A 25,010-nucleotide genomic window follows, 5' to 3' on the forward strand; every position below is an offset into this window, starting at 1 on the left:
TGAAGATTTACTTTTTCTAAATGTCTTTCGGGGGAAGGGCAGTTTATGGAACCGAAGGATGCTTTTGTAAGCAAAACTTCAATTTCCTTTTTTAATAGAGCCAAATGTCACCATTGTTATCCCTGGCCAAGGCAGTGCCATTTTGGAGCGGCTCGCAGTTGAAATTTACCCTGCCATATCTTTTAAATTTTCTCCTTGCAAAAAAAACAAATTAAAAAAACAAACCAACATAGCTATTGGAAAGCTACAGAGCTTGGTGGAAGAAGGATGGCATTTGGCTACCCTGTTCTTTCTCAAACGCCTCGGTGTTGCCTGTCTGCGCCGGCCATTGTTGCAATGTAAGCAATACTGTTTGATGCACTGCCACCCTCTATTGTTTGTTCAGTGTTTAGAATCTCCAGTGGGGAAGAGGAAAAGAAGCATGACTGTTAGTACTTCTCAGGACCCATCTTTCTCAGGATTAAACCAGGTCTGAACTGTCTCCTATTCCAACCTCAACCCCAAATTCATGTGCTTTATTTTTTGTTTTGTTTTCGTTTTGTTTTTTTTTTTAATCTGGAGAATGTAGATCTTGCAAAAGCACCTCTTATGTTGGCATTATTCAGACATACTTGGCAAACATGTAACATTACTAAGATGTTTCCCTGTGGCGCTTGTTTAAATTGTGAAATTATTTCTAAACTTGGTTTTAAAAAGGGTTAAATGTATGTGCTTGATTTCAGATGCAGAAGCAGATTTTATTTCTGTCCTTTATAACTGAAAGGCGAGGTCTTGGATATGTTAAAGAACAGACATGCCACCCCAGTGAAATAGCAGGGCTTCTACACAGCCACCCACACAGTGTCTGTTTGCCTTCCCATAGGGTTCCTGCAGCATCTTCACACACGTGACCAAGTTCTGCTGTCGTGTCAACCAGACTTTTTCCCATACCATTTTTCTTCAAAATCTTTTCAAATGTGTGATAAGGACTCTCATATTTTTATCTGTTGTGCTTATAAAATTACTCCAGTGTCTTGGAGAAGTCTCTAGTGCTAAATGTAGTACTCTTGACTCTTAAAGAAAGATGAATTGGAAGCACATCAAGACATATGCCACTTCCTAGCAGAACAGCTGGAAATTGCTGAATATGTATATAGCTGAGGAGTTTGGCTGAACAACAGCCCATAGTTTCCCCAGTAAGTCTTCAGGTATTAAATCCCAGCCAGCTAGCTGCTGTATGCAGGCTTAGACTTCTGTTGTCTGCTTCTGAAACTCACTTACTGGTTGAAGCAGAGACTGATCTACTTTTGTCGTTGCTCTTGGCAGAAATCTTGCCCTACTTTTCTAGTTTCCTACTGATCATGCAGTAAGCAGAGCTAAGGTGGCATGAGGTTATCTATGGAAAAACTTCTTTGCTGGCTGGCATTGGTGTGTTCTGTATTCATCCAAATAAGGCTATATCTTCCTGTATCCCTCCTTTTGAGATTGACTTAACTCCCTTGACTTCCATCCATCTAGAATAGGGAATACAGCATGAGCCTGAGCTAGGGAATAGAAAAATCTTCTCCGGAGAGGTCAGTGTTGTCAGTAATATCTAATAACTTGACTAATACGTAAAGCAGAACTGTATTACACAACTGATTCTATTTTATATGTGTATGTCTTTGAAGAGGGCTACCCATACTGCTTAAGAGAATGTATAATTGCCTTGTTCAGGGCTAATATTCAGAGCTTGTAGCAGCTGTGCAAGAAACAACATCACTTAGTTTACTTCTCTGACCCTTGAGGAAAGTAATCTTCAGAAGTCTGCTAAAGAAAGAACGAGACGCCAACTCTTTGCATGTTAGAGGTGTGCTTTCAATGTTACCTATATTCATTCACAAGCTGTGATTTTGTCCCTTCGTGGCATTAATTAATGGCAAGAACTCCAGGATTCCAGAAAGAATGTAAAGGCTTTGAATCACTTTGCTTGTAATTAAATTTGTACTGACAAGATTCTGTGGGTGAAGTCTTCAGTTTCCTTCCTTTTCTAGGCATAGTGCTTTACTTAAGCTAATTGCCAAAGGCCTTGCAAAGTCACTGTTGCAAACTGTACATCAGAGACTATGAAATCATAGACCTTTCATCAGAAAATGCAAGATAGCCTCTGAGATCAAGCTTTGCTTCTGAGAAAGTTGCATTTGCACCATAGTAATCACATATATGCTTTGTGCTCTTGGCTTGGGAGTTTAGTCTCCACATTGCTCATTTCCTTGTAGCTTGAGACCATCTCCATGCTCACTTGGCATAGTGGGTGCAACAAAGAAAAGACCCTCACCTTTCCCAAGCTGTTGTCTGACTGATGGAATTCATTTTTAAAGTCTGTTTTAACTCCTCTTGCTGGGAGCATTCTGGGACTTTTCCATAGAACGGTTTGTAAAAAGCAGATGAACAGGAACTTTGTGCATAAATCATGGTACAACTTCAGCTTAAGAATTTCTGCTCTAACATCAGCCATTTAAAGAGGCTTTTAGCTTTTTTATGTCGTCTAGACTGCTACAGATAGAAAAATCTTCAGCCAGTATTTTAAAAGATGTCTGCTGTGCCATTCAGAAACTCTTTTTGTTGCCTTGCAATCTTCCATGTTGAGTGTTTCTTTTTATAGGTCATGCCAGTGTACTGCAGTGACCTGTTTCATCCTTGAATGCAGATACAACTGCATGTGAATCCCTGTACTTGTTTGCATGAAAAGCAGTATCTTCTTTTCTTCATCTTTAAGGCGATGCTGAACAGGTTTTTACTGAGAACTTCTCAGTCCGTATCTCTTCTCTCCATCATCTTCCTTCCCCTGCTTGCTTCTGCAGCATTCACTAATTTGCAGGGGTTGTAGTCCCTGATCCCTTGTCTTTAATCCAGCATTGAAATCTGCTCATCCAGATGATGAATAGCTTGAAGACCAACTGCTAGAGTTTGAAATGTTCCTTGTGTATTTCTGCCTCAGTTTATTTGCCTAGTCCTGAAATCTTGTTGCAGGAAGGTACTGTCTGTATTAACATGTGGATAGACTGGCTGTTAGCACACTAATTAGCACGCACTCAGTTGTTGCTAAATACCAAGTCATTGAGCAAGCTTGATTATTAGAAATCTAAATTGGATTCTATGCACTAGGCTCTAGCTTCCTGGCTGTATTAATTTCATCAACAAGAGTTTCATGCTGCTGTTTCATGTCTTCTGGTAGTCTTGCGAAGGGCATGTTGTTGAAGGCAAGTTGTCTTGTTTGCTGCTGGAGGTTTTGGCCTTCTGCTCTGCAAAATAGCCAGTGTTCTTTACAAAACATAGAAAAGAAAACAGGATGTGCATCATTTGCATTAAGCTGTGAGCTGCCATTAGCTATCTGTACATGTAAAATGCTCTGTGAGAGTGGGTTTTCCTGACGTACACTGATGCAGTTGGTTCTTCTACATTGTGCACTGTAGTTATTGAGCTAATGTGATACAAACTATAATAGTAACAAAATAAACATAGAGCTAAGCTAGAGATGCTGAAAAGCACAGTCTAATCTATTCCACTGGATTGAAAAAAGGCTTGAACTAATTCACTGTTAAGTTTTTGAACTTGTTAGTTAAAGCTAGTTGTGACTGCACTGTTACTTTGCTTCCTTGTAACTGTAGGCTGTTATGTTGTGTGGATGTCCTAAAGTGTAGCTAATGCCTAGTGAAATTGGTTGGAGATTCCTTGTGTATAAGTATAATGTGTTTTCATTTTTCTTTTCTAAGTTATTCCTTATTGACTTTGGTTTGGCCAAAAAGTACCGGGACAACAGGACAAGGCAACACATACCATACAGAGAAGACAAAAATCTCACTGGCACAGCTCGATATGCCAGTATCAACGCACATCTTGGCATTGAGCAGAGGTGAGTTCAAAGAGATTGCAGCCCTGAAGAGCACAGCAGTAAGATGATCTTATTTGTAAGCTTCTGAAATTTCTAAACTAATTTTGTATGAGTCAACGTGTATGTTCCTTTGCGAGTGTTTTTTCCATTTGGCTTCTTGTGCAAGGATAGGAAACCAAAGCATCTAATTTGCTTCTTGGAGAGATGCTCTCTTGCTAGCAGGAGGTGGATGTTCTGTGTACTTTTCATTTCTAGGGCGATCTATACTGTTTCTCTTCAGAGATATAACTGCATTTTTGTGACTGCGTTAGTATGTGTCAGTGCCACTCGTGACTGACTTGAGACAGGCAGTCTGTTACCAGAAGGACTTGTCTGAAGCCGATGTCCTCTGACTTCCTATTAATTATCAAACTATTGTTTGTCCTTTTGCCTGCAAGCAAGACTTTATGATGGCACTATTACTCCACACGTGCTACGTTTCAGTTTCTGCTGTGTTCTGCTCTGCATAACAGCAGTTGCAGACTGTGTATGTATATGTGAACATACACATTTTATCTTTAAAACCACATTTTTAGTGTCTGGATGAGAAAGTATTGCTGTTACAGAACTCTGGCAGCGTGCTAATGCAGGTAGCACTTTAGGTTCTTTGGAAGGCTCTTGTTAGGTCTGAAAGAACGACTCGGATCTGTTCTTGTGTGCCTAGGTGTTATACAACAGTGCAATACCATGGCTTTACCATGTGATGCTGAGGACTCTACTCAAAAATTTCATGGATGTTGGTGCCCATGATCTTGAATTTAATCAAGATGGCAGTGACAATTTCTAGTGGTAGCACTGATAGAAAATGCAACTTAAAAATATTTGTTTCTTTCAAAAAAAACAAAAACATATTTCATCTTTGCTTTCACTAGTTTTCCTTAAGAGTATTTTATTGTCTGTCAGTATCACTGATATAAGCTTACTTGACCTGTGGGTCAGGTAGTGTAAATGACAGGCGTTATTTCTGAATTAAATAAATTTTGCAGAACTTCAGCTATTTTTGTAAGAGAAGTCATGCTAGCCTTCACAGTGAAGGGAGAGAACTGCAAAGGATTACTGCTGTTGAGTTTTTTGGAGGTCTTGTACCATTCTCTGCTGGTATTGGAAATTCTAGTATAATTAGAAATGTAGTTTGGTCCATGCCAGTTTATGGAATTGCCTCTATCAAGCTAACAGTGAAGCAAACACATTACTGTAATCAGGAGGAACCAGGTCTGAAACATATGGCAGAATGCTCCAACTGTTAGTGCTGTAGTTACAGAACATGTTTTCCTATATGTAGTGACAACTGTTCCTAAGGAGCTGTTTGCAGTGTTCTGTTTCTTGTTACAGTAATGGAGAGTATCATCCTGTTCTCCAAATCCTGAAAATTTTTATTATAGTACATCCAAATGTAATATTTCCACTGAAGATCTCATAAATATTTCCTACTACAAAATCATGAAATTGAACGTTAAAGAATGAACTAGGTGAGAGAAAGAAGCCATTAATCTCTTGACTGGTCATGAATCTGCCACTGCTTCCTCGGAAAATCTGGTCTTATGTCATGACCTCATACCACTTCACTGGGTTCTGCTGATGATTAATAGACAAATCTAATACAACTGAAGCTTCGCAGGTGGGGATTGTGGTCTTTGTATCAGTTGTCACCCCTCTGACCTTGGCTGTGGTTTTATGTTACAGCTGAGATGACTTGAGAGCTAGCTCCTGTCAAGAGGAGGGAACCAGTCTTCCAGCCTTCAACCCTACCACAGCTAGTGCCCTTTGTAGTGCAGTGGATTAGGAAGACACAAACTGATTCTCTTCTGCAGTAACTTCCTGTAGTAATTCCCCAAGGGATCAAAGAGATGGAACAAGCATGGGGTGTTAGGCAGGCTGCTCTGGGTATAACTGGTGGTTATATCAGCTTGGCCTTAACACAAGCTTCACCTATAGTTTTTTTCATCTGATACCAAGAGCTGGAGGTAGAGCTGTCTAGGTTCTTGCAGATTTTTCTCACTTTAAGGAAGCTCTGCTACCTCATCCATATGTATAATCTTGTTAGCACTCCCACTCTCTAAGCTTTTTACTCTGTTGTGACGACAGGAGGTGTGTAGCCTTTCCTGCTGCCATTTTAAATGCTTTTCTTGCAGCAGCTATACCTGTCAGCTTCTGTTTAGAAGGGAACTAGGAGAAAAATAAGGGTTTTGTTAGGGTTCTTTTTTGTTTGTTTCTTCTCTTCAGGTAGATGTCAGCTGCAGAGAGGCAGTCACAGGAAAAATCTGACTGCTACAGCTGGAAGAGGCACCTTTGCCAAGAGGAAGAAATCATGGAATGCTTTTTCCACTTCACTGAACTGTACTTAGGCACAGTAATCACGAAAGCTGTGTAGCAAAGTATGATGGTGTTCATGTGGCTGAAGCATAGATCTGGAGCTTATGCAGTACAGAGAACACTTGAGGCCTTTTACATGAAAGTTTGCGTGCTGATTCTCAGTGAAGTCTATGGATGGTTAACTTAAGAGTTCTTTGACTGTACTGAAGGAGGGAGAATGCAAAGAGAAGGAAGGAGTTATGCCCTTTGTAAATACATTGCACTTTGTGCACAGGTGTTCGTTATTGGCCCACACTGGTGCACTGCTGGTTCCTTGACTTTTTTTTTTAATTTTGCAATGATTTCACTGCTTGGAACAAAGTTGAAATGCTGAAGTGTGTAATTCAGGGTATTCTTTCCCTTTCTACAGTCGCCGAGATGACATGGAGTCTCTAGGCTATGTATTGATGTACTTTAACAGAACCAGTCTGCCTTGGCAAGGATTAAAGGTAGGTAATGTTGCCTCCCTCTCGAGCCTTGTGCACTTTTCTTATGCCTATTTGGGATCCATGGTTTTGCCTCCTGGTCTGGACAGGTTGCTGTATATAATGTTCAGTTCCAGTTCAGCAAAATAGCTTTTCCTGAGGTATGGTATTCATAGAATATAGAAAGAAAAAGGTTCTGCCTCCTTCTTGTGCAGCAGGCAACATGTGTATTGTTTGACTCCTAAAAATTATGCTAAACAATAGCTTACGTCAGCTTTGCAAATTATTATTGTCCTGTCCAAGGCTGAGGCCCTGTTTGGGAAGTAGAAAATAACATTTTTGGTGGCTTTCTGAATTGCTGTAGAGAGCATAAAAATAATCTCTTGCCTACCAGGTTAAGCTTTGGTATCTTCAGTCTAGTTTATGGCATGATTGCCAGCTGAAATGTACTTGTTTCAAATATTATTACATGTGGTAGTAGCCAGTGCAAGCATGGCAGATACGTCTTGTTTCTGTTATATACACTTCAGTGACTTGTATCCATGTTTTAATTGTTTTTTCCTCCGTATGAGAGTTGTGTAACTCAAGTAGTGTTGCAGCTGCAGATGTTAGCTTTCTAAAGGCAAGCATCTTGTGAAACACAGGAATTCTTCAGCTGCTAATGAGCATAATGACTGTGTACTGAAGCAGGCAGAACTTGAATGGGGTACTGAGTGGGAATTAATGTAACTTTACCAAATAGATATGCTAGTCTGGTCTGTTCAGTGCACAGAAGCAGTAGCTAGAACTACACGAGCTATGCCATGTGAGGGAAGCATTAGACTGCAACAAATGGTATTAAACTGTGTCCAAATCTTAATACCAGATTGACCTTCATTCTCTTTGCAGTAAGTGTGTGGGACTTGGAGATTTCACATAAAATACTTAAAGCTGACCAAAGGGTTTTTTTGTCATTTTTTTGCTACTGTCCTTGTTTAATCCAGTGTTGCACAATATCTCTTATATTGTGACCTACATGTTCCACAGGCTGCAACAAAGAAGCAAAAGTATGAAAAGATTAGTGAAAAGAAAATGTCCACTCCTGTTGAGGTTTTGTGTAAGGTAAGAGTTTCCAAATGATGTCATGCCGTGAGTTGGAAGTTCTTTTCTTTCTTGCTTTTAAAATTAGAGCCAGTGTATTAATCTCACATAGCATTTGCTGCTGAATTATACTTCTCTGGCAGTCAATAAATGCCTTGTGTTCGGCCACCCAACAAGAGCGTGAAATGGTAGAACAGGGCAGGCATTCACTGCAGTTTCTTGGGATAGCTCATGCCACCACAATTCCAGTTGTTGGAGATTGTCAGCTGTGCAGGCTTTCCCTCTCTCTGGAGAGGGTTATCTATTTTTTTAAACTTTTACAGCAAATGTTTGACATCTACCCTCTGGGATAAATAAAACCAAGGCAGATGTATATAGGTCGCCTTTACCTGTTCAGTTGTCCTCTATATCTCAAGTGCATCCTGTAGTAGAATTGGATGTCAGTGATCTTTAGAGCTATGTCACAGAATAGTGATTTTCCAATGCTTTTATTTTTGTGTTGAGTTCTCTTAGGCTGTACAGCCACATGCTGGTTAACAGAGGTCCTTGAGAACACATAGTTTTGCACATCGAAATGGCACCAACAGTCTTGCAAACTATTGAATTGTTGCACAGCATCTCTTCTTTCTTGTAGTATAGCATTATGTATTTACAGTTACCTACTCAATTGTGTACTTTAACACATTCTAAATTTAGAAGTACCTAAAACAGAGCCCAGAATCTTTGAAAGAGGTTGAGGTCTTCATGATTTAAGTCTTCACTCTTACTGGTGGTAAATGTCCACTAGTATGTTCAAGGTTATCAAGAAAATGAGTGTAATCTTTTAAGAGCAATTACTAGGATTACGTATTTCAGAGGTCTAGTTAATAAGAAGTAGGATTAATTAATTACTTAAATGTTGTATGTTGAAGGTTTTGGTAATTGCATTGCTTTTATGATTGCAAATAATGCATCAAGTAATGATTCAGGGGAAAAAAAAAAATGTGTACCTGGTAACTTGCTAATCAAATCTGCTTTCTAAAATACAGGGTAAGGGAATAATAGAAGCAAGGTGGAATTTAGGGATTTGAATCTTCAGCCAGCTTTCTTTTTTTGTTAGACTCAGCTTTTTGCCTTAGGATTGTATGAAGCCCTTTGTTCCAAGTCATGGCTTGATTAACACTGTTGATTTACAGGGATTCCCTGCAGAATTTGCCATGTATCTGAACTACTGTCGTGGCCTGCGTTTTGAAGAGGCACCAGATTACATGTATCTGAGGCAATTATTCCGTATTCTTTTCAGGTCAGTCTCAAAGTGCAGTAGAGGAATTTGTACCAGTCAGTAACTGCTCTGGAACTTGCACTTCCAGAAAGCTGCAGTGTCTGGTGTAGGAGTTCTGGGACTTTTTTCTATCAGAGTTGGAAATGTGATTATAGTTGCCTTTTAAAAGACCCTGAAAAAATACTGCATAATATTTATGAAGGAAAAGATTATTTTGCATAAGAGTTCTATGATTTTACCACTAATGCTAGAGAGTTGAGCCTATGCTTCAAAATCTGTTGCAAATGGATTGAGGAGCTGGGCCCCTTCATAGAACTGTTTGAAGCTTTTGCTGTTTGCCAGTTGGTGATGAGAATAGCAGCAGTATCCAGGAGACTGATTTCAGAGGAGGGGCATAGAGCTGTTTCCGCAAGTTTGCTAGAGAATCCAGATCATAAACCCAGCCTTGCAGAGCGAGTAGTGTCTGCAAAAAGAGGAGCTAGTACTGATGTTTTAAGAGTCTCCGAGCTTCTAGAATCCAAAGAAATTATATTTGCTAAATTTGGAATTTACGATACTGCAGTTCCTATGGAACTACATATATTTTAAAAGGCTGAGAATCACGGTTAAGACAAAGCAGTAATCTGGGTTGCTGCTTAGACAAATGTAGACTCTTGCATAAACAATGAAGAAAACACTGCTTGATGATATTTGGGCTTACTTCAAGAATCCATTTAAGTTAGCAATACTTAGCATTTGTATATCATTCATAATCTCCAAAGCAGCTTACAAAAAGAGTTAATCTCTAGTTCTGGGTTTTCAGCAAAGACTCTACTTTACCAGTGAGGTAGTTATGATATTATTGTAGTAAAGTATTTCACTCTTTTCTAGGACCTTGAACCACCAATATGACTACACATTCGACTGGACAATGTTAAAGCAGAAAGCAGCACAGCAGGCAGCCTCTTCCAGTGGGCAGGGGCAGCAGGCCCAAACCCCACAGGCAAGCAAACTGACAAATCCAAGAGTAACATGAAAGGTTAGTAGCCAAGAACCAAGTGACGTTACAGGAAAAAAAAATTACACTAATTTGGACGATGTTTTGCAATTTAAGTGTTAGATCAAGGAGGTGGTTAAAAATATATATTTGGCTGTTGATTGAAAAAGCAAAAACAAAAAGACGTCCTTGGAGAATTTGACTACTAACTTTATACCAAAATGTCCTTGTTCTTCATATCATTTCTTCTGGGGATATTGGGTCATTTTAACCACTGCATCTTTTGCTCCTGCATTAACCACTTTCCAAAAACAAGGAACTGACTTGGTGTTGGGAATGGGACATTTTATTTATTTTACTTATATATATATATACATATATTTATATATGTATAAATATATAATACAATCCAAAATCCTAGACCTAACACTTCTTAAAGGATAATTCTCATCAACTAGGCAAGGATCTGGAGACTTTGGGTTCTACTCTGTTCCAGCTGTTGTAGTGCTGTGGGTTTGTTGCTGTTCTGTATGCCTCAAACATCGCAAACAGAAAATTGTGAATGGTCTGGCTTCCTCCAGTGGGTTTACACGGAGACATTTGATCCACAGTTAAAGGAAAGGACAAGTCAGCTCAAAATGTCTTGCCTAAATTGAGGAGTAACCCTGTACTGCTGTGGACTGCCACGTCACAATTTTCTAAAGTACATAGATGGTTTGGGTGGGTTTTCAGGTTTCTTGACTATTTTTAATGTTTCTAGGTTATGGTTTCAAGGGGAAATGTTGCGTAATGCTCAAGATACAGTTATGTAAAAGCTAGAAAATTAAGTTCTGAAGAGGCACTTCAGAATTTTTTAGACATGTTATAGGCTTTAATTTTTTGAAGTACCTCTCCAGTTTTAGTATAGTAAGCCCCTAGAATGAAACACTGCTACAGCCAGTTTTAGCATGAAACTGACTCTTCAGGAAGAGGTTTGGACAAGACTGAAGTCATGGGGTTGATCAAATAGAGAGACCAGGTTCAAGTTATGTACTGAGATGTTGCTACTGCTTGCTACTCTCCAGTACATTCTTGTCTTGACTAATTTTTATTATGTATTTTTATATGTGTAGTTATTAGTCTAACATGGTAGACTTAGGTGTTAAAAAAGCAGAAGTGTTCACAGAGAACTTCTCAAAATATTGTTTTTCATGTATTGTGGCACCATTCAAACCTTACAGGTAGCCTGAATCAAAATAACTATCCAAAGGTGTAACTTTTCACCTTTCTGAGTGAAGTAAAATACCTGCTGATCTTTCCAAGACTCAGTCTGGAAGTTTCCTGAAGCAAAACAAACAAACAAACAAAAAAAAACCCAACCTCAATAAGATATCATGTCAGATTCCTTGGTTTGCTGGAGCACACAGCAGACAGGTGTTACAACATAGAAAACTATGAACCAATTTCCTTGATCGAAACTGTGGTACGTAACAGACTTGGTGATAACTAACCAGGCATAGATTATTTCCTGAAGCAGGAAGTTGTGGTTGAAGTTTAGAACACAGTGCAGAGCCAGTCCTATTCAGTGTGTGGGAAGGTTGGTTATTACAACAGGAAGAAGTAATCTGAGTGGAAATGCACGTTCTTCCCAGCAACTGTTCTTTAAAGTAAAGGTTTTGCAGGTTGTGATGATCTGTAAACCAATGCTGTCTTAAATCAAATTTTATATGCATTTGAAATGCTGTTTTGATGGTGAAGTATTCTAACATTTAAAGTGCTAATTGCCTGGCTCAGGACTTATGTATGACTGCTACACTGTAAGTAAAGGCTGTAATCATCATCTGCTTCCACTTCCTAATAACGAGTTGGTGGCAGAATACAAAGCTGCAGCTGAGTGATGAGCGTCAATAACAAGCAGTCATATGACTGAACCCCAGGACCATTTCTGTTCTTGATGGACCTTCCCCATTGTGTGCTGTCCTTGGGTCCTGAGCCCTGTGGAAGAAATGTTTTCCTAGTAGAATTTTGTTGGCTCTTGGCATAGCAGCCTCTCAGTGGAATGATTCCTTCCTCTCCGATTGCGAAGACAAGATCCATGATCTGTAGATTGATCAAGCTGTAATGTTGGTAAAGCACTAAAGTCATGCACGTGAAACATCTGAAGATTTTCCAGCTTCTTAAAATGAACAGCTTAATCACTTCATCAGAGTAAAGATATGAGCTTACAAAAATCATACATGCATTTTTGTGATACTGCCTGTTAATAAAGATCTGAAGCAAGCTAAACTCAAGCAGGAGGTTGCATGACTCTCATACGTTGGTGTCACATTGAAGGTTAATGAAATAATACATGGTTATTTTTCTCTAGTGTTCAGTTAACTTTTCCCATAGTTGCTGTAGTGAAGGCCATCCTGAACTGGCTTAAAGATCTTTACCATATCAAATTAAACCCACCTGATAAACACATCCAGTTTAAAGGAGTACTGGAACTAGCATTTTACAGGTGTGTTCATTGATTAAAATGCCATAGCATAACATACAAGTACTATTGGAGGTGTGCATCTTGGGGGCAAAAAATCAAGCTTCAAATGACTTTCATCACTTCTTGTGACAGCGTGTTCATTTGTAGATATCCCTGCTGTCCTTAACCGTGTTTCGTGTTAAACCATTTCACGGGTTATTCAGGCTGAATGTTCTCCTTGCCTCCAGGGTAGTCCCTTCAGTGGCCTTTAGTATTTTTTCTCCTGTCCCTGTCTTCTGGAACTCTGTGCAGTGTCTTTTGTAACAGCAAGATGAACTGGTTTTGATCTTGGGAGAGGTGAACTGAACAGTGCTTCCCTGCTGATTCTGGGAACTTCAGCTCAATCTCTTGACTGACAGTGCAGTAGTTCAGGTGTGATTTGTAACAGTGCTTACAGTCAGCTTCCCTCAGATATAAAACTGATTGAAACAGTCATTATCCAGAATAAATTGTCATTCTATTTGAGAAATGTTGTTAATTCACTTCAATGTAGAGTTGTACAGCCTGTCAAGCAATCCCATTAACATTCACTGGATACCTTTGGTCATGACAGTGTTTCTCAGAACAGACTATTCATTTTGTGAGGTTTAGCCAGCTGACAACTAAACAATTCTCACTGCTTGTTTCTGCAGGTACCAAATAGTTCTGTAGCTACAAGAATATTAAAACAAGGCCAGCACAGATCTGTCTATATTTAGTGAACATATCTACATAGTGGTAATAGGACTTGCAGAGACCATTATGGGTTGAATGCACTTCCCTACTGATATTTGCAAAGTTGAGCATTATGTTGCCAAGTACCTTAAATTTGAGGTTTTCCAGCTAGAAGCAACTTGCCTTGAGTGACTGTGTCACTATTGCCTTCCAAGTTTTGGATAAAATAGTTTAGGAAAGTGGAGAGAGGAGCCATGACCAGCAGGATGAATGGTGAGTGCTCTTAACAGCACTGTGCATACTGCTGTGCTGCTCAGTCAGACTGGCTTTTGAAATGGTTTATTTCAAAGTTGACCATGAAGAACAGCTATTCAACTAATAATCTGATACATGGGGATGACAAACTTCTGGTTTCTTATTTTTGATTCAAAGAAAGATGATCCCTGCTGCTTGAAGGAACTGGTGCTGAATGCTTGTAATTGAGAGTCTGAGAGATTTATTCTGGAAAGGCGAGCAGCATGCCAGCTCTGGTTCTGAGTGTCCTTACTTTGGCCCATATAGATCTGACTACTTGAGGTAGCTGAAATGGATCTGAGTTGAACAAAAGCATGATCCAAGTGACTGATACCTATGTACGTAGACTTAGATGCTTGTCTGACTACGGAGAAGCCCTGCCAAAGATAGCCGTATTGCATTAGCGGCGTGGTTTTTTTCTCTGTATCAGCTGTCAGATTGGAATCTGGAGCATTATACTCTGCCCTTCAAAAGTGGCTTAATTTTCCAGACTTTTGTACAGTAGAGACTGTTACTCCAAAACAAACAGCAGCATATCATTTGTTAGTATATCCTTTGTCCTCAGGTTCAAGATCCCTTTTTTGTTTGAAATGTACAGGCTCCTGAGCAGTGAGTAAGTCTGTTTGTTTCCATATGGGGAATGGACTCCATTCTTCAGTTAGTTTTGGCTGCTTACATGGAGAAAGTGGTTCAAGTGATGAATCTGTGTTCACAGATGAACACGTTACATGGAAAAACAGTGTAAATGTCAGTTGTGTGAATCAAGTAAGGGCTGTGAGCAGCTTTATCCCAGTGGAACCAAAGAATCACTGGGGCTTCTGTGAGAATTTGCACTCCAGTAGGAATGATTGTTTTGATGCTGCTACAGAACTTTTTTTTCTTTTTTTAACAATTGCTAGTGTTGCATAAGGGGAAGTCTGTTATTTTAAGACTGGATTCAAACAAAGCCATTGAATCTCTTCTGAATTACCTGTAACTTATCCTGGAAAAGTCAGAGCTATTGTCTGGTATTACCCAGATATATTTGTGATGGAATTTCAGGCCATGTTTAAGACTTGTTTACATTTGCTTTGCTCTGGATGATAGCACAGGCTGTAGCTGAGGTCAGCTTTGGAGTTTATTCTGAAGACAATTCTGTTTGAGGGAAGAAAAAAAAAAAAAAGAGCTGTTGCTTAAAGGAATTAATACATTCAGAGAATACAGTGCTGTTTGGAGGCCATCCACCACAGTGGAAACTTGCTCAGTAGTCTTCAGCTGAAATTTCTTTTACCTCTTACAGCACAGTGCTGTACCTGAGTCATCAGAACTGAGTACGTAAGCAGTCTCATGAAGATAAGACTAGCTTAGTTTGCAGTAACTGGTTCTTTGAGATCTGTGCGTGTGTTCCTTTTATTTCTCCTTTCCACAACACATTAAACTTGTCACTTGGAGTTTTGAACTCTTAAACAATTGTTCTCTATGCCCCCCTCTCGGTCACATTATCAGTTAGCCAAGTCCTTCCAAGAACCCAAGGTATTCTGGGTTTCTAGCTAATGTAAAGCTTCTGTTGTGGTTGCCCAGAGCATCGTACATCTGAGTGTGTAGCGAGCGCCAGTTATTGGAAGGTAAGTTATTTGTTTCTTTTCCTTTTGTCTGTGTGTCACTGCTGTACTGTCTCTGAAGAGCACCACTGCAATCAGATGACAGTTTGACTTTCAAGGATATGAATGTGAGGCACTGCAGACAAGTAGAAAACAATCCTATGAAATTACATCCTGCTTCCTAGTGGCAATAATCCATCTTTCAAACTGTTGGTCTGAATTCCTGTTTGAGTAATGTGGCATCCAGCTGGTGCCTGAACCCTTTTTCCAGTGCAGCAGTAGGTGTGAGTGAGAGCCATGTGTTTGAGTTAAAGGATGATGGCAAATACTGGTTATAAACTTTGGAAAAGCACAAGAACTTTGCAAAATGTGGAGGTGGAACAGCACTTTCCCCTGTGACCATAACTGATGTTGAATTTTCTTACCGTGAAGGCTATTTCTACTTCCATCCTGTATCAGTAAGTTGCCCTTGTGTTTGTCTTGCAGGTTTCTGAGCATGGAGAGGATGGGACAAAGCAGAGCAGATTGGAGCAGGACTTGTCACTCCCCAAATCCTAGAAATTTAGTTCATACGTACACTTGCCAGTGGCTGTGGGCAACCATTTACTTGGTGTAAAGAACTTAATATCAGTATAAACTGGCTCTGGGCAGTGTCAATGATGCTGCACTTTGAGTTGTAGCAGCTGTAATTGTGAATATTACTGAGATAGTGAAACATGGTGTCCAGTTTTCTATTGCATTTTTTTCAAGTGGAAAAGTTAACTAATGGTTGACACACAAGTGGAGAAAATTGTGCATATGCCAATTTTTGTTACCTTTTTACTTTGAACTACACTGCTTATGAGATCTCATTGTTTTGGAAGAATGGCATGAACAGTCTTCGGCAACAGTTGTGATAATTGTAAATGCTCACAATTGTGCACTCTTTTCTGGTTATTCCTCCCTGGGTTTTGAAAGTTGTACACTTAAACATTCTTAAAGTTGTTGGCTTCTATGTGCAACATACCAAGCCAGCTGACATGGTAGTAACCAAAGATTCCAGTTTTTAAGCGTATGAAAGACTCTGCCTGCTTACCTGTGCTAGAAATAACAGCATCTAAAGTGAAGACTTAAGAGAAACTTAGCGACTACTAGATAATCTTTAGGACTCTGCATTAACTCTATAATGTTCTTGGTATAAAAGGAAAAACAGCATATTTGTCACAAAATTTAGTTAACATCTTACAACTGAACCTGTATGTAAGTTGCTTAGATAAATGTAATCACTGTAAACATCTATATGATCTGGGATTTTGTTTTATTTTGAAGCGGGAGCTTTTTTGTTTACAAGTTCATTAAAAACTAAAAACTGTTTCTGTAAGGAAATTTTTTTTAATTTGCCTTGTTAATCCAGTTCAAGAGAAATCTGCATTACCCTGTTTTTTAAACCAGGTTTCAAGGCCATTTGTTAAGCAAAAGAAGTCATATTTCTTTCTAAATCATTTTAGACTTAGTGTTGTAACTCTTCCTCATTTTGTTTTTAAATAAATTTTGTATTTTTTTCTTGAGGGGCAAGGGGCAGTCTAGCATTTTTATAACCTGTTGTTTGAGACCCATCCCTAGATACTGAGATTGGATTTTTTTTTTTTTTAAATGGCATCTTTTGCAGACCCAGTATTGGCAGCCTCACGAGCATTGCCATGTCGTGCCCCGGCTGGACTGACTTGTGATTGCTACCTTTTAGAAAAATTCAGATGGAGTATTTGGATGGTTTTAAACCAAGGCATTTTCTTTTAAGTTCCTGTGAAGTGGGTATGACCGGATTTACTCTTGTTCTCAGAGACAGCCTCATGCCATGCAGAGTTCACATTGGTTACTGCCCCAGGCTGTCTTCCTTATCACTCCTATTCTAGCCCAGCTGAAAGACAGAAATAATTTTATTGCTGATAATTCTTTAACAGTGTAATTTATTCCTTTATAGCATGTCAGAATAAATTAAAAAAAAAGTCTGAAAATGCTGCCAGATGCCTATTGTGTAAATGTTGTTTGTATGTTAGCTTTTTAGACAGTTTCCATGCATGTAACAGAGTTTCTGGTCACAATTCATATTTCTACTGTTTGAAAAAATCTTTTGTTTTGAAAACTGTCTCTTCAAGGTCATAATAACTACACTGTGCACTCTGTCATCTTAGAATTGTAATCTGGATCAAGGCTGCTCACTTGTGCGGTCGCTATGCATACTCCCTATACAAGAAGGATCTGCTCTGAGGAGATGTTAAAGTTGAGCTGGAGAGCTCTGCGCTAATTAATGCGTGGACAGATTAACTTGGAGTACAGGGAGGTGAAACTCTGCCAGGCTTCAGAGATACCCGTGCAGCTTTGGAAACCTGTCTGCTGTTTAAGAGCATTCTTTGTTACCTGGGAGGTGAAGGAAATGTAGCTCGCTCTTTTGGCTAGGGTATTTTTAAAGTTCTGATTATTGCCCCATCCACTAATGGATGCTTTACAAGCCATGCCTCATATGAAGACTGGTATCGTTTCTAAGAACTGGTGTCTAGAAGACTGTGCTAACTCTTTAAGATTTCAGATGTCTAGGCAATACATCTGACAGCATGCACTGGCATGGGTGGAAGACATCAATGAAACACCTCCTTGGCAGCTGGTTTCAGAGTGGCTGTTTGGATTTGTTTGGTACCTCTTCTCTTGCTTTGACGTACAATGCTCAAAAATAAGAGGAAATAATTTGGTTTCGGGAGAAGAAATTTCCTCTGTTCATTAAACTTACTCAAACTTCTAGGAGGGTTATCAAAGTTTAAAAACAGAACTGTCCTTGAATAAGCACTGTAAGCAAGAACAGCCTGTAATGCTTGGTGTGTCAGAATGCGTTGGTTTGTAGTTCTTGCTACTGCAAGTCTTGCAATACAGAAGAGTGCGGAGTCCAGTTAGTCTTTAAAACTTGCTTTGTTAATAGAGTTTACTTCTACACAGAGGTGTGAGCTGAAACTGTCAGCCCTGTTGTGCTTCGTTGCAGAAAGCCAGCCTTCGCCAGACATGCTGACCAAGATGGCAACCCTTCTCAAAGAGATGCTGTGATGATATTGAACACTCGTTTGCTGTATGATCTATTTGGTTTGTAAGGAAGATTTAAAACAAAGCATTAAAAACTATGTGGATCTTGACTTTCTGGTTGCAGCTTTGCAAAGGTTTTGTGTTGAGAGGTTTATCTGCTATCCTGATGCAAAGTGAAATATCTGCAAGCAAACTTGGGCCCTTCACAAGTACTTATTTACAAAGATGGCCATAAAGTACAAGAACTACAACCTCATGCTCCCTGGAAGGTGCTGGAGTTTGGAGAACAAAACTAGTCTGTGACCAGCAGGTTCTCAGCCATCTTCCTAAGCTACATACAGCATTTTAAAGCAATTAACTTCTTTATGGCAACTGAGGCATTTTAAGGGCCGCATTTAAAAGGCTTGCTTAAGTGGGAGGATGGAGTGTTTGCGTGGTGTGCTGATTCATAATTGTTTAACCCATTTAATCCGTTCCTTGTTGCAAGCAATTAAGAGCCTATTTCTTTTCTCCCATGTAAAAGGCACTCAAAAGAGTGTTCATGTCTCATCTAGATGAGCAGTGTCCTCCATTGCCTGTTGTTCTCTGCAGTGTTGGGTGTTGGTGATAGTGGTGAAATCAAACCCTGGCTTCTCACACACAGGCACTTGTGATACTGTGTCAGCCTGTAAAAGCTATCGATGTTTTTGCTAGCTTTGCTAAACCTGTCCAGTGTGTGTGATCCTAGATTTTTAACCTTTTACTGGTTTCTGTTGAATTTCACTTGTAGAGTTTGGGTTGTTCTTTGTTTCTCAAGCTTACGTGTTGATTTGTTCTGCCAGTGCATTGTTGTGCTGTTCCCTGTGGGCTGGTTCAGGTGTGCTGCTTCCAACTTCCAGCAGTTTGGATGTGGCTTTGTGTGCTGTGTTTTTCCTAAAAGGGATGCAGCAGAGCTGAATGTGCCTGAGGCAGCTGCTGCTACTTTGGGCACGAGGTTGGAGTAGATACCTTCCAGCAGTCCCTTCTGACCAGGATTCTATCTGTGATCCTGGGCCGGTTTTTTACATGAGGCTTTAATTTCTCCTGACAGCATTCTTCAGTTTAGAAGATTTGTTGCTTGGCCAGCTTCGTCAGCCCATCTGCTCCTTACTTAGTCACAGTGAAATCATAATGATTTCATATCAACTTGATGTCATAATGCAAGTTTATGAGCACTGCAGGCTCCAGACAAAAGGGAAAAGTGGGCTGGGAGGAAGAGCTGTCTGCTCTGAGCACTAATGTCTCTGGAAGCATGAGGCAAAGGACGATGCAGAGGAAGTGCCCACCCTCCTAATTGGGCCCGAGTGGAACAACTGCATTCATGGTGTGTTCTAATGTGGAAATTGCTCTTTAATGTAATCCTTATTATCCAGGGCTAAACAGGAAGGGGGCAGGGGGAGGGGGTTGTGCAAGGTCTGCGTACAAAGAATAGAGAATGACCGACTGTTGTGCCAGGGTATGGAGATGTTCTAATGAAACTTCAAAACAGGCTGGGGCTGTTTTTCCTCAGCCACAAAGGAAAGGTCGTACATTAGCGGAAGGCTGTGGCCAGAAGGAGTTCTTGTTCTTAAAGGATCTGCAGTGAGCTCAGCTGCTTTGCAGAGCTCGATACTAAAGGTGTGAATCCCTTTAAGACTATAATTTGACTTTGTAAGCAGCTGGCTTTACTTCATTTCCTTCTGAGTTTGAAGGATACCACAGAAGCACTAGCAGTAGCTTGCAGAAGTGCTATCAGAACTACAGTGTGCATGAGTTGTGTTCAGAGAGTCGGTTCCTGGCTTCATTCGCTGCTCCCAGCTCTCCTCCCAGCCATGAAATGATAGCAAGCTTTGAGCAGCTCTGCAGACTTGGGCCTTTTTTTTGAATGGAAACAATTTGAGGTCAGAAGACCTTCAAGGATTGCACGTTATCACACGATGTAGACTGGCTTTGAGCTTCCCTTGTTGCTGCCAAAGTCCATGTTTTATGATAAATAAGGGCCTTATTGTTTTATGTTCCTGTAAGTACAGAGCATATGCTTCATTACCTGCAATTCAGTGTCCTGCTGAGGTGGGGCAGCGGTTCTGTGTGACTCAGCCGTGCACTGTGGGGCCTCGTGGTCTACCAGGCCAAGGGCACAAGGAACAGGCCTTGCCTTTCCCTTCCCCGTGCCGTAAATGAGTCACTGGTGTGTGGCTTTGGCAGATACCTGTGCCAAAAGGAAGTGCAGTGGGACTTGTTAGAATGAGGTGGGCAATCCGGTGTGCTCAGCTGAGAACCCTGCAGGGTGTGAGGTTGGTTTCTGCGAAGCCTACTCTGCTGCCTAACTAACTCTCGCTGCTCTATGGCCTTCTGGTGGTGTTTGTGCACCAACTGGTCACTGCTTTTCAGTAGTGTAGATCCCGGAGCTCATAGTTATGCAACTGCAAGGAGTGATGTTTCACAGATCCTGGTGTCCACAAGTGCAGTGCTCTGACCTCAGGACCAGCTTGGGGCCATGTAGTTGGCTCCTGTATTCAGAAGCAGTTGGCCATTGCCTCCCTGCAGCTGAACCAAGCCAGCTGGCCTCTGCAATGGTAGATGCAGGGCACTTGCCATATCTCTGTGTAGCTGGGCTTTGCCCAGGCTGAGCACAGAGGAGCAAGCTCTTCATGCGGGTAGGGGCTGGCAGTGGGAAGGCAGCATAGAGATCAGGTGGTGACTGGCGTGGGTCCTCTGAGCTAACAGAAAGTCACTCGGCAGCAAACAGATCAGCACTGCTCTGCCCTGTGCTGAGCTGGTTCTTTATGGCGGCAGCTGGTGCTGCCAGGATTGTTTGCAGCGGGTGTGTCTGAGCTGGGATCACCTGGTGGGGTGAGCTCTGCTAACGGCTTCGCAAGTGTTTGCACAATGAGGGTATATTCATGTGCCCTCAGGGCTGGTACTCGCATTGTGCAAGTAGAAGGTCAGGAAGCTCCTGTTGCAGGGTTGTTAGAAGAGTGGAATGGCAGGAATTCTCACTGACTCACATCCTGGAAGCACTCTCCTTCGTCCCTGAGACCCTTTTCTTCTGAGGAGGAAAGCAGAGTACACCAGCTGGGACCATTCTTCTCTCCGGCTGCACAGGATGTATTAATTGACTGCTTTTCTTAGGTGGGCTCGTGCTACAATGGCCAGCCTAGGGTTGTCAGTAAGGCCTTCCCTGTTTGCGTTGCACCCCAGGCGTGGGAAGGTGCTGTTGTGCTCAGGCTGCTTGACACGGTTGTAGCAAGTTCCTGACTGGCTCGCCTGAAGCTGTTAACAAATCCTATAAACTGATTATGGCTGTAAGTCACTCTGCTAAACGACCTTTCTCCTTAGTGACAGTTTTCTCTATTGCGTCCCTTGACCTTTCTGGTACCTGGTAGCAGGGCGGCTCCCCACAGGCTGGGGCTTGCGTCAGTGCCACGAATGGCAGCTCTGCTGGAGCCTGGCAGCTGGTTCCCAGAAGGCAGAGCTCAAGCTTGGCAACATGATGTTGATTGGAAGTGGCTTGTTTTTTGCTTCCCGACATGCAAACAGCTCACAGGATCCGAGCTGTGCTGTGCTCAGCCTTTCCTGGTGAGAGGTTCAGGGCTTGGCAGCCGCCTGCTCCCCACCCATCCCTTAGGGCTATGGTGCGTATCTGATGCCCCATCTGCAGCAGCTTCCCTGCCCACTGAAACCTGCAGGAAGGTGAAATGCAAGAAGCAAGTGGAGCTTGCTTAGTTTTAGATGAGCTTAGTTTTTCTCAAGCACAAGGTGCTGGTTTCTGTGGAGCACACAGCAGGAGAGAGCATGCCCTGCACCGCAGGGGGCTGAGCTCTAGTGCTGGCAGGGCAGCAAGGTGAGGAAGCCACTGTGTATGTGTGGTTAATGGCTACGAGCAGTCCTGCTCCTCTAAATAGCTTGCCAGCTGCTGGTGCTTGTTAATGATGATGAGCTGTGGTCCTTGGGGGAATGTGAGGTGCTTGAGAACTGTGTTGGAAGAGGGGTTTTGTGGGATAGGAAGGAATCTAAGCCCCAGGGAGCACTTTCCAGGAAATAAATGTTTGCACCCAAATCCCCTGTCTAAGAAAGCAGGGCAGCCTGCCCTACAGATCATGGCTGCCTTCAATCTTGCTGCAGTAATCGGGAAACAAGGCTGAAGTCCGCATCTCAGCCTCTGCTCAGAGTCGAAGGCTGAACCGATGCCACGTCAGCTGTCTTGCAGCTGACGGTTGGCGTCTTCAGGGTGTTGTCCTGATCTGGAGACCTGTATGTCTGCTCTGGAGCCAGCTCTGAAGTGTTGGGCTAACCCGTGTGCTCCTCCTTCCCCTCCTGTTGGGAGCAGCCAGGTTTGGTGAAGCAGGCGTGGTGCAGCCCCACTGCAGGAGCTCACTGCAGCCACAGATCGCATAGAACATGGGCAGAGCTGGGGGCTGTGTGCTCGCTGCCAGCTGCACAACCAGATGTGTGGTGCTTCACACACAGCTTCAGAATGAAGTCTTTAAGAGACCATTTTCTCTCTGCTACCTAATGCAGCTCAGTCCTGCTGCCCACTCAAAGCAGCCTCCTCCTTTCCTGGGTCTCTGCAACACAGGGCAAGAAAATAGCGCATCTTTCCTTTCAGGTGGAACTGAGCAGAGTAAGCTGCACATTGCCTCAGCTTGCATCAGAAGGAGCAGGGTATTCTTAGCATTCCCTCCGGTGCTACCTGGTAGCTGGAAGTGCTGCTGGGAGAAAGGCGAGAGCAGTGCTGTAGCTGAAAGGTGTGAGCTGCCATGGCTGCACTGTCCCTGGGCGGGGCCGTGGTGCTTGGTTCTGTGCAGGAAGGAGCCCAGCGCATGGAGGCAGTGCCTGCTGCAACTTTGTATGTCTGACTCCTGTGTCCCGTTGAGCTAGCGCTTGCAGGGGATGACCAGCACCAAGCTGAACCACTCACTACTCCTGCTGTTGGCAGGATTTCATCACGTGAATGCCCATGCCATCTCCTCTGCCCCAGGGGATTGAGTGGCCCCAGGCAGGTGCTGGCTTTCAGTTGGGCCTCTCACAAGAGGAACTGGGAGCCTGCAGCCCCTTCCCATGTATTGCCTGGCTCCCTCCTGTTCCTGGGTTGGTGGGGAGGAGGGGAGGGTTGGCCCCTGAGGCTGGGAAAACAGAGCAGGGCTGGGAGGGTGAGCAGTGGAGGTGCTGGCTTCTTCCAGTGTAGCCTCTCCCATGTGGGAGCATGATGGGGCAGGCAGAGCGTGGCCCAAAGCCAGCTAGGAGCAGTGCACTGCAAGCACTGGGAGAAGCCATAGGCCCATCCCTGCAGCATGAACAAAGGGCTGAGCTCTGTTGGCCAGCTGTGAGCACGGGCTTCTCTTCAGCCTAGCACTTGTCTTAACGTGGGACGAGAACCAAATTCTTCCCTGTACTGCTTCTTTGCGAGAGCAGAAATGCACAGGAGGTTCCCAGACTGGGTTTCTCTTCCCCAGCTATAAAAACTTACAGGGGATTTCTTGAAGTACTCAGAATGGGAATGAGTTTCTCTGTCCTGTTCCAAACTGACACTCCTGCTCTATGCCATGCCCCCCCAGCAGCCAGCTCCCTTCATCCCACTTAGCCCAGATTTCTAAGTAGGTCACTTGTTAATTGAGGGCAGGTACAGAGCTGCTGTGTTCCTCCTAGGCCTGATGGCCCTGCTGGGAGCTGCAGGGCCAGGGGTGAGAGTGGGGCCTGCTGCAGCCCCACTGCTGGTCCTGGCTCCAGGTCTGTGCTATGTGAAGCTGGGGCTGGCTGGCCTGGCTCTCACCAGCTGTGCAAGGCTGACCAGCTCACTGCAAGAAACAGGCACAGTCCCTTCCCTCACCCGACACCCCTCTATTTGCATGGGGTTGCGGTGCAGAGGGGAAAACGTGCTCTGTGTATTCCTGTGCAAATTCTGTCTGCTCGCTCCCTCCCTCCTTCCCTGCCAGGCCCTGCAGGAAGCACCTCATGGCGGCCTTGTGTATGCAGTGCTGTGCCAGCTGTGGGTGTGGGCCAGGGGACAACTGTGGCTGTCACCTTCCGTGGGGCACACTGTCACTGCAGCACCCCCAGAGGTGCCCCAGCAGTAAGGGGATGCCTGAGCAGCCTGGCTGTGTCCCGGCAGCTGCCTGCCCTGCTTGTGTTTAGTTTCTCCCTCGTCACCATGCAAACAAGGGCGGGGGGGCTGGGCTGGAGCTCTGCCTGGGGTGCACGTGCCAGGCCCCACACTCAGCCTTCCTTGCCAGCTCCAGTGATGCCTGAGCTGATTCCAAAGTCCAGAGTGGGAATGGGGGGGGAGAGACAGGAGTAGTGGGAGCAGTGCTTTGCCACGCAGGTGTGCTTAGATCACTGATGGTTCGCAACAGCTGTGAGGCCCTCAAGGCTTGTGCTGCAGCCGGGCAGGAGCCATGATGTGTTGTGCTGGGGCAGGGCTGCATGGGGAGGATCAAAGCTGGCCCCAGCCCCCCCCTCCCCCTCGGGCCTGGCAGCGCAGGGAGGGTGGTGGGAACTTGCAGCCTGCTGGTGGCTGCCTCTTCCCTGGTGGGGTGTGTGCTGCTTTCCCAGGCTGGGAGCTCGGCAGGGCCTGCTGAACAGGTTGGGAGCTGCTGGGCCTGTTGGCTGGGGCGGGGACAGCTGGGAGCTGCTGACGAGGGGCTTTCGGGCATTGTGTCGGATTGAACGTGCCCAGCCGTGCCTCCCACGGCAGGGCAGGGCTGGGCACAGCCTTCCTGTGCCAGCAGTTCTGCTGCCCGGGTGCCCATGGGCACCAGCAAGTTCCATTCTCCCCATCCCAATGGGGCTGGATCAGGATGGCCATGCTGTGCCCGCTGGGCTCCTGGCCGCAGTGAGGTGATCCTGGCCCCGTCTTGCTGAGCCAGCAGCTCCCTGTTCCAGCCACGCGGCAGCAGGCAGGCCAGGAGGTGCGGCGGTGCTGCGTGGGCGCTGACTCAGCGGGGCCGGGCG

The 25,010-nt window shown here is 43.4% G+C and overlaps 1 protein-coding gene across 3 annotated transcripts in view; it reads left to right on the top strand.

The window, feature by feature from the left end:
• Window positions 1-18,172, top strand: part of CSNK1A1 (casein kinase 1 alpha 1) — a 32,090-nt gene extending 13,918 nt beyond the window's left edge. The window contains exons 4-10 of one of the 3 annotated variants that reach the window (XM_010718936.3): window positions 386-469; window positions 3,735-3,874; window positions 6,615-6,693; window positions 7,696-7,770; window positions 8,925-9,031; window positions 9,881-10,028; window positions 15,501-18,172. In XM_010718936.3, coding sequence (XP_010717238.1) covers window positions 386-469; window positions 3,735-3,874; window positions 6,615-6,693; window positions 7,696-7,770; window positions 8,925-9,031; window positions 9,881-10,025 — 630 coding nt within the window. In that variant the 3' untranslated portion in view covers window positions 10,026-10,028; window positions 15,501-18,172. The remainder of the gene's footprint in view (window positions 1-385; window positions 470-3,734; window positions 3,875-6,614; window positions 6,694-7,695; window positions 7,771-8,924; window positions 9,032-9,880; window positions 10,029-15,500) is intronic. The other 2 variants (XM_010718935.3, XM_010718937.3) reach the window with 2 other exon arrangements.
• The last annotated feature ends 6,838 nt before the right edge of the window (window positions 18,173-25,010 follow it).

The sequence above is a fragment of the Meleagris gallopavo genome, chromosome 15, assembly GCF_000146605.3.
Source record: "Meleagris gallopavo isolate NT-WF06-2002-E0010 breed Aviagen turkey brand Nicholas breeding stock chromosome 15, Turkey_5.1, whole genome shotgun sequence".
NCBI classification, from domain to species: Eukaryota; Metazoa; Chordata; class Aves; order Galliformes; family Phasianidae; genus Meleagris; species Meleagris gallopavo.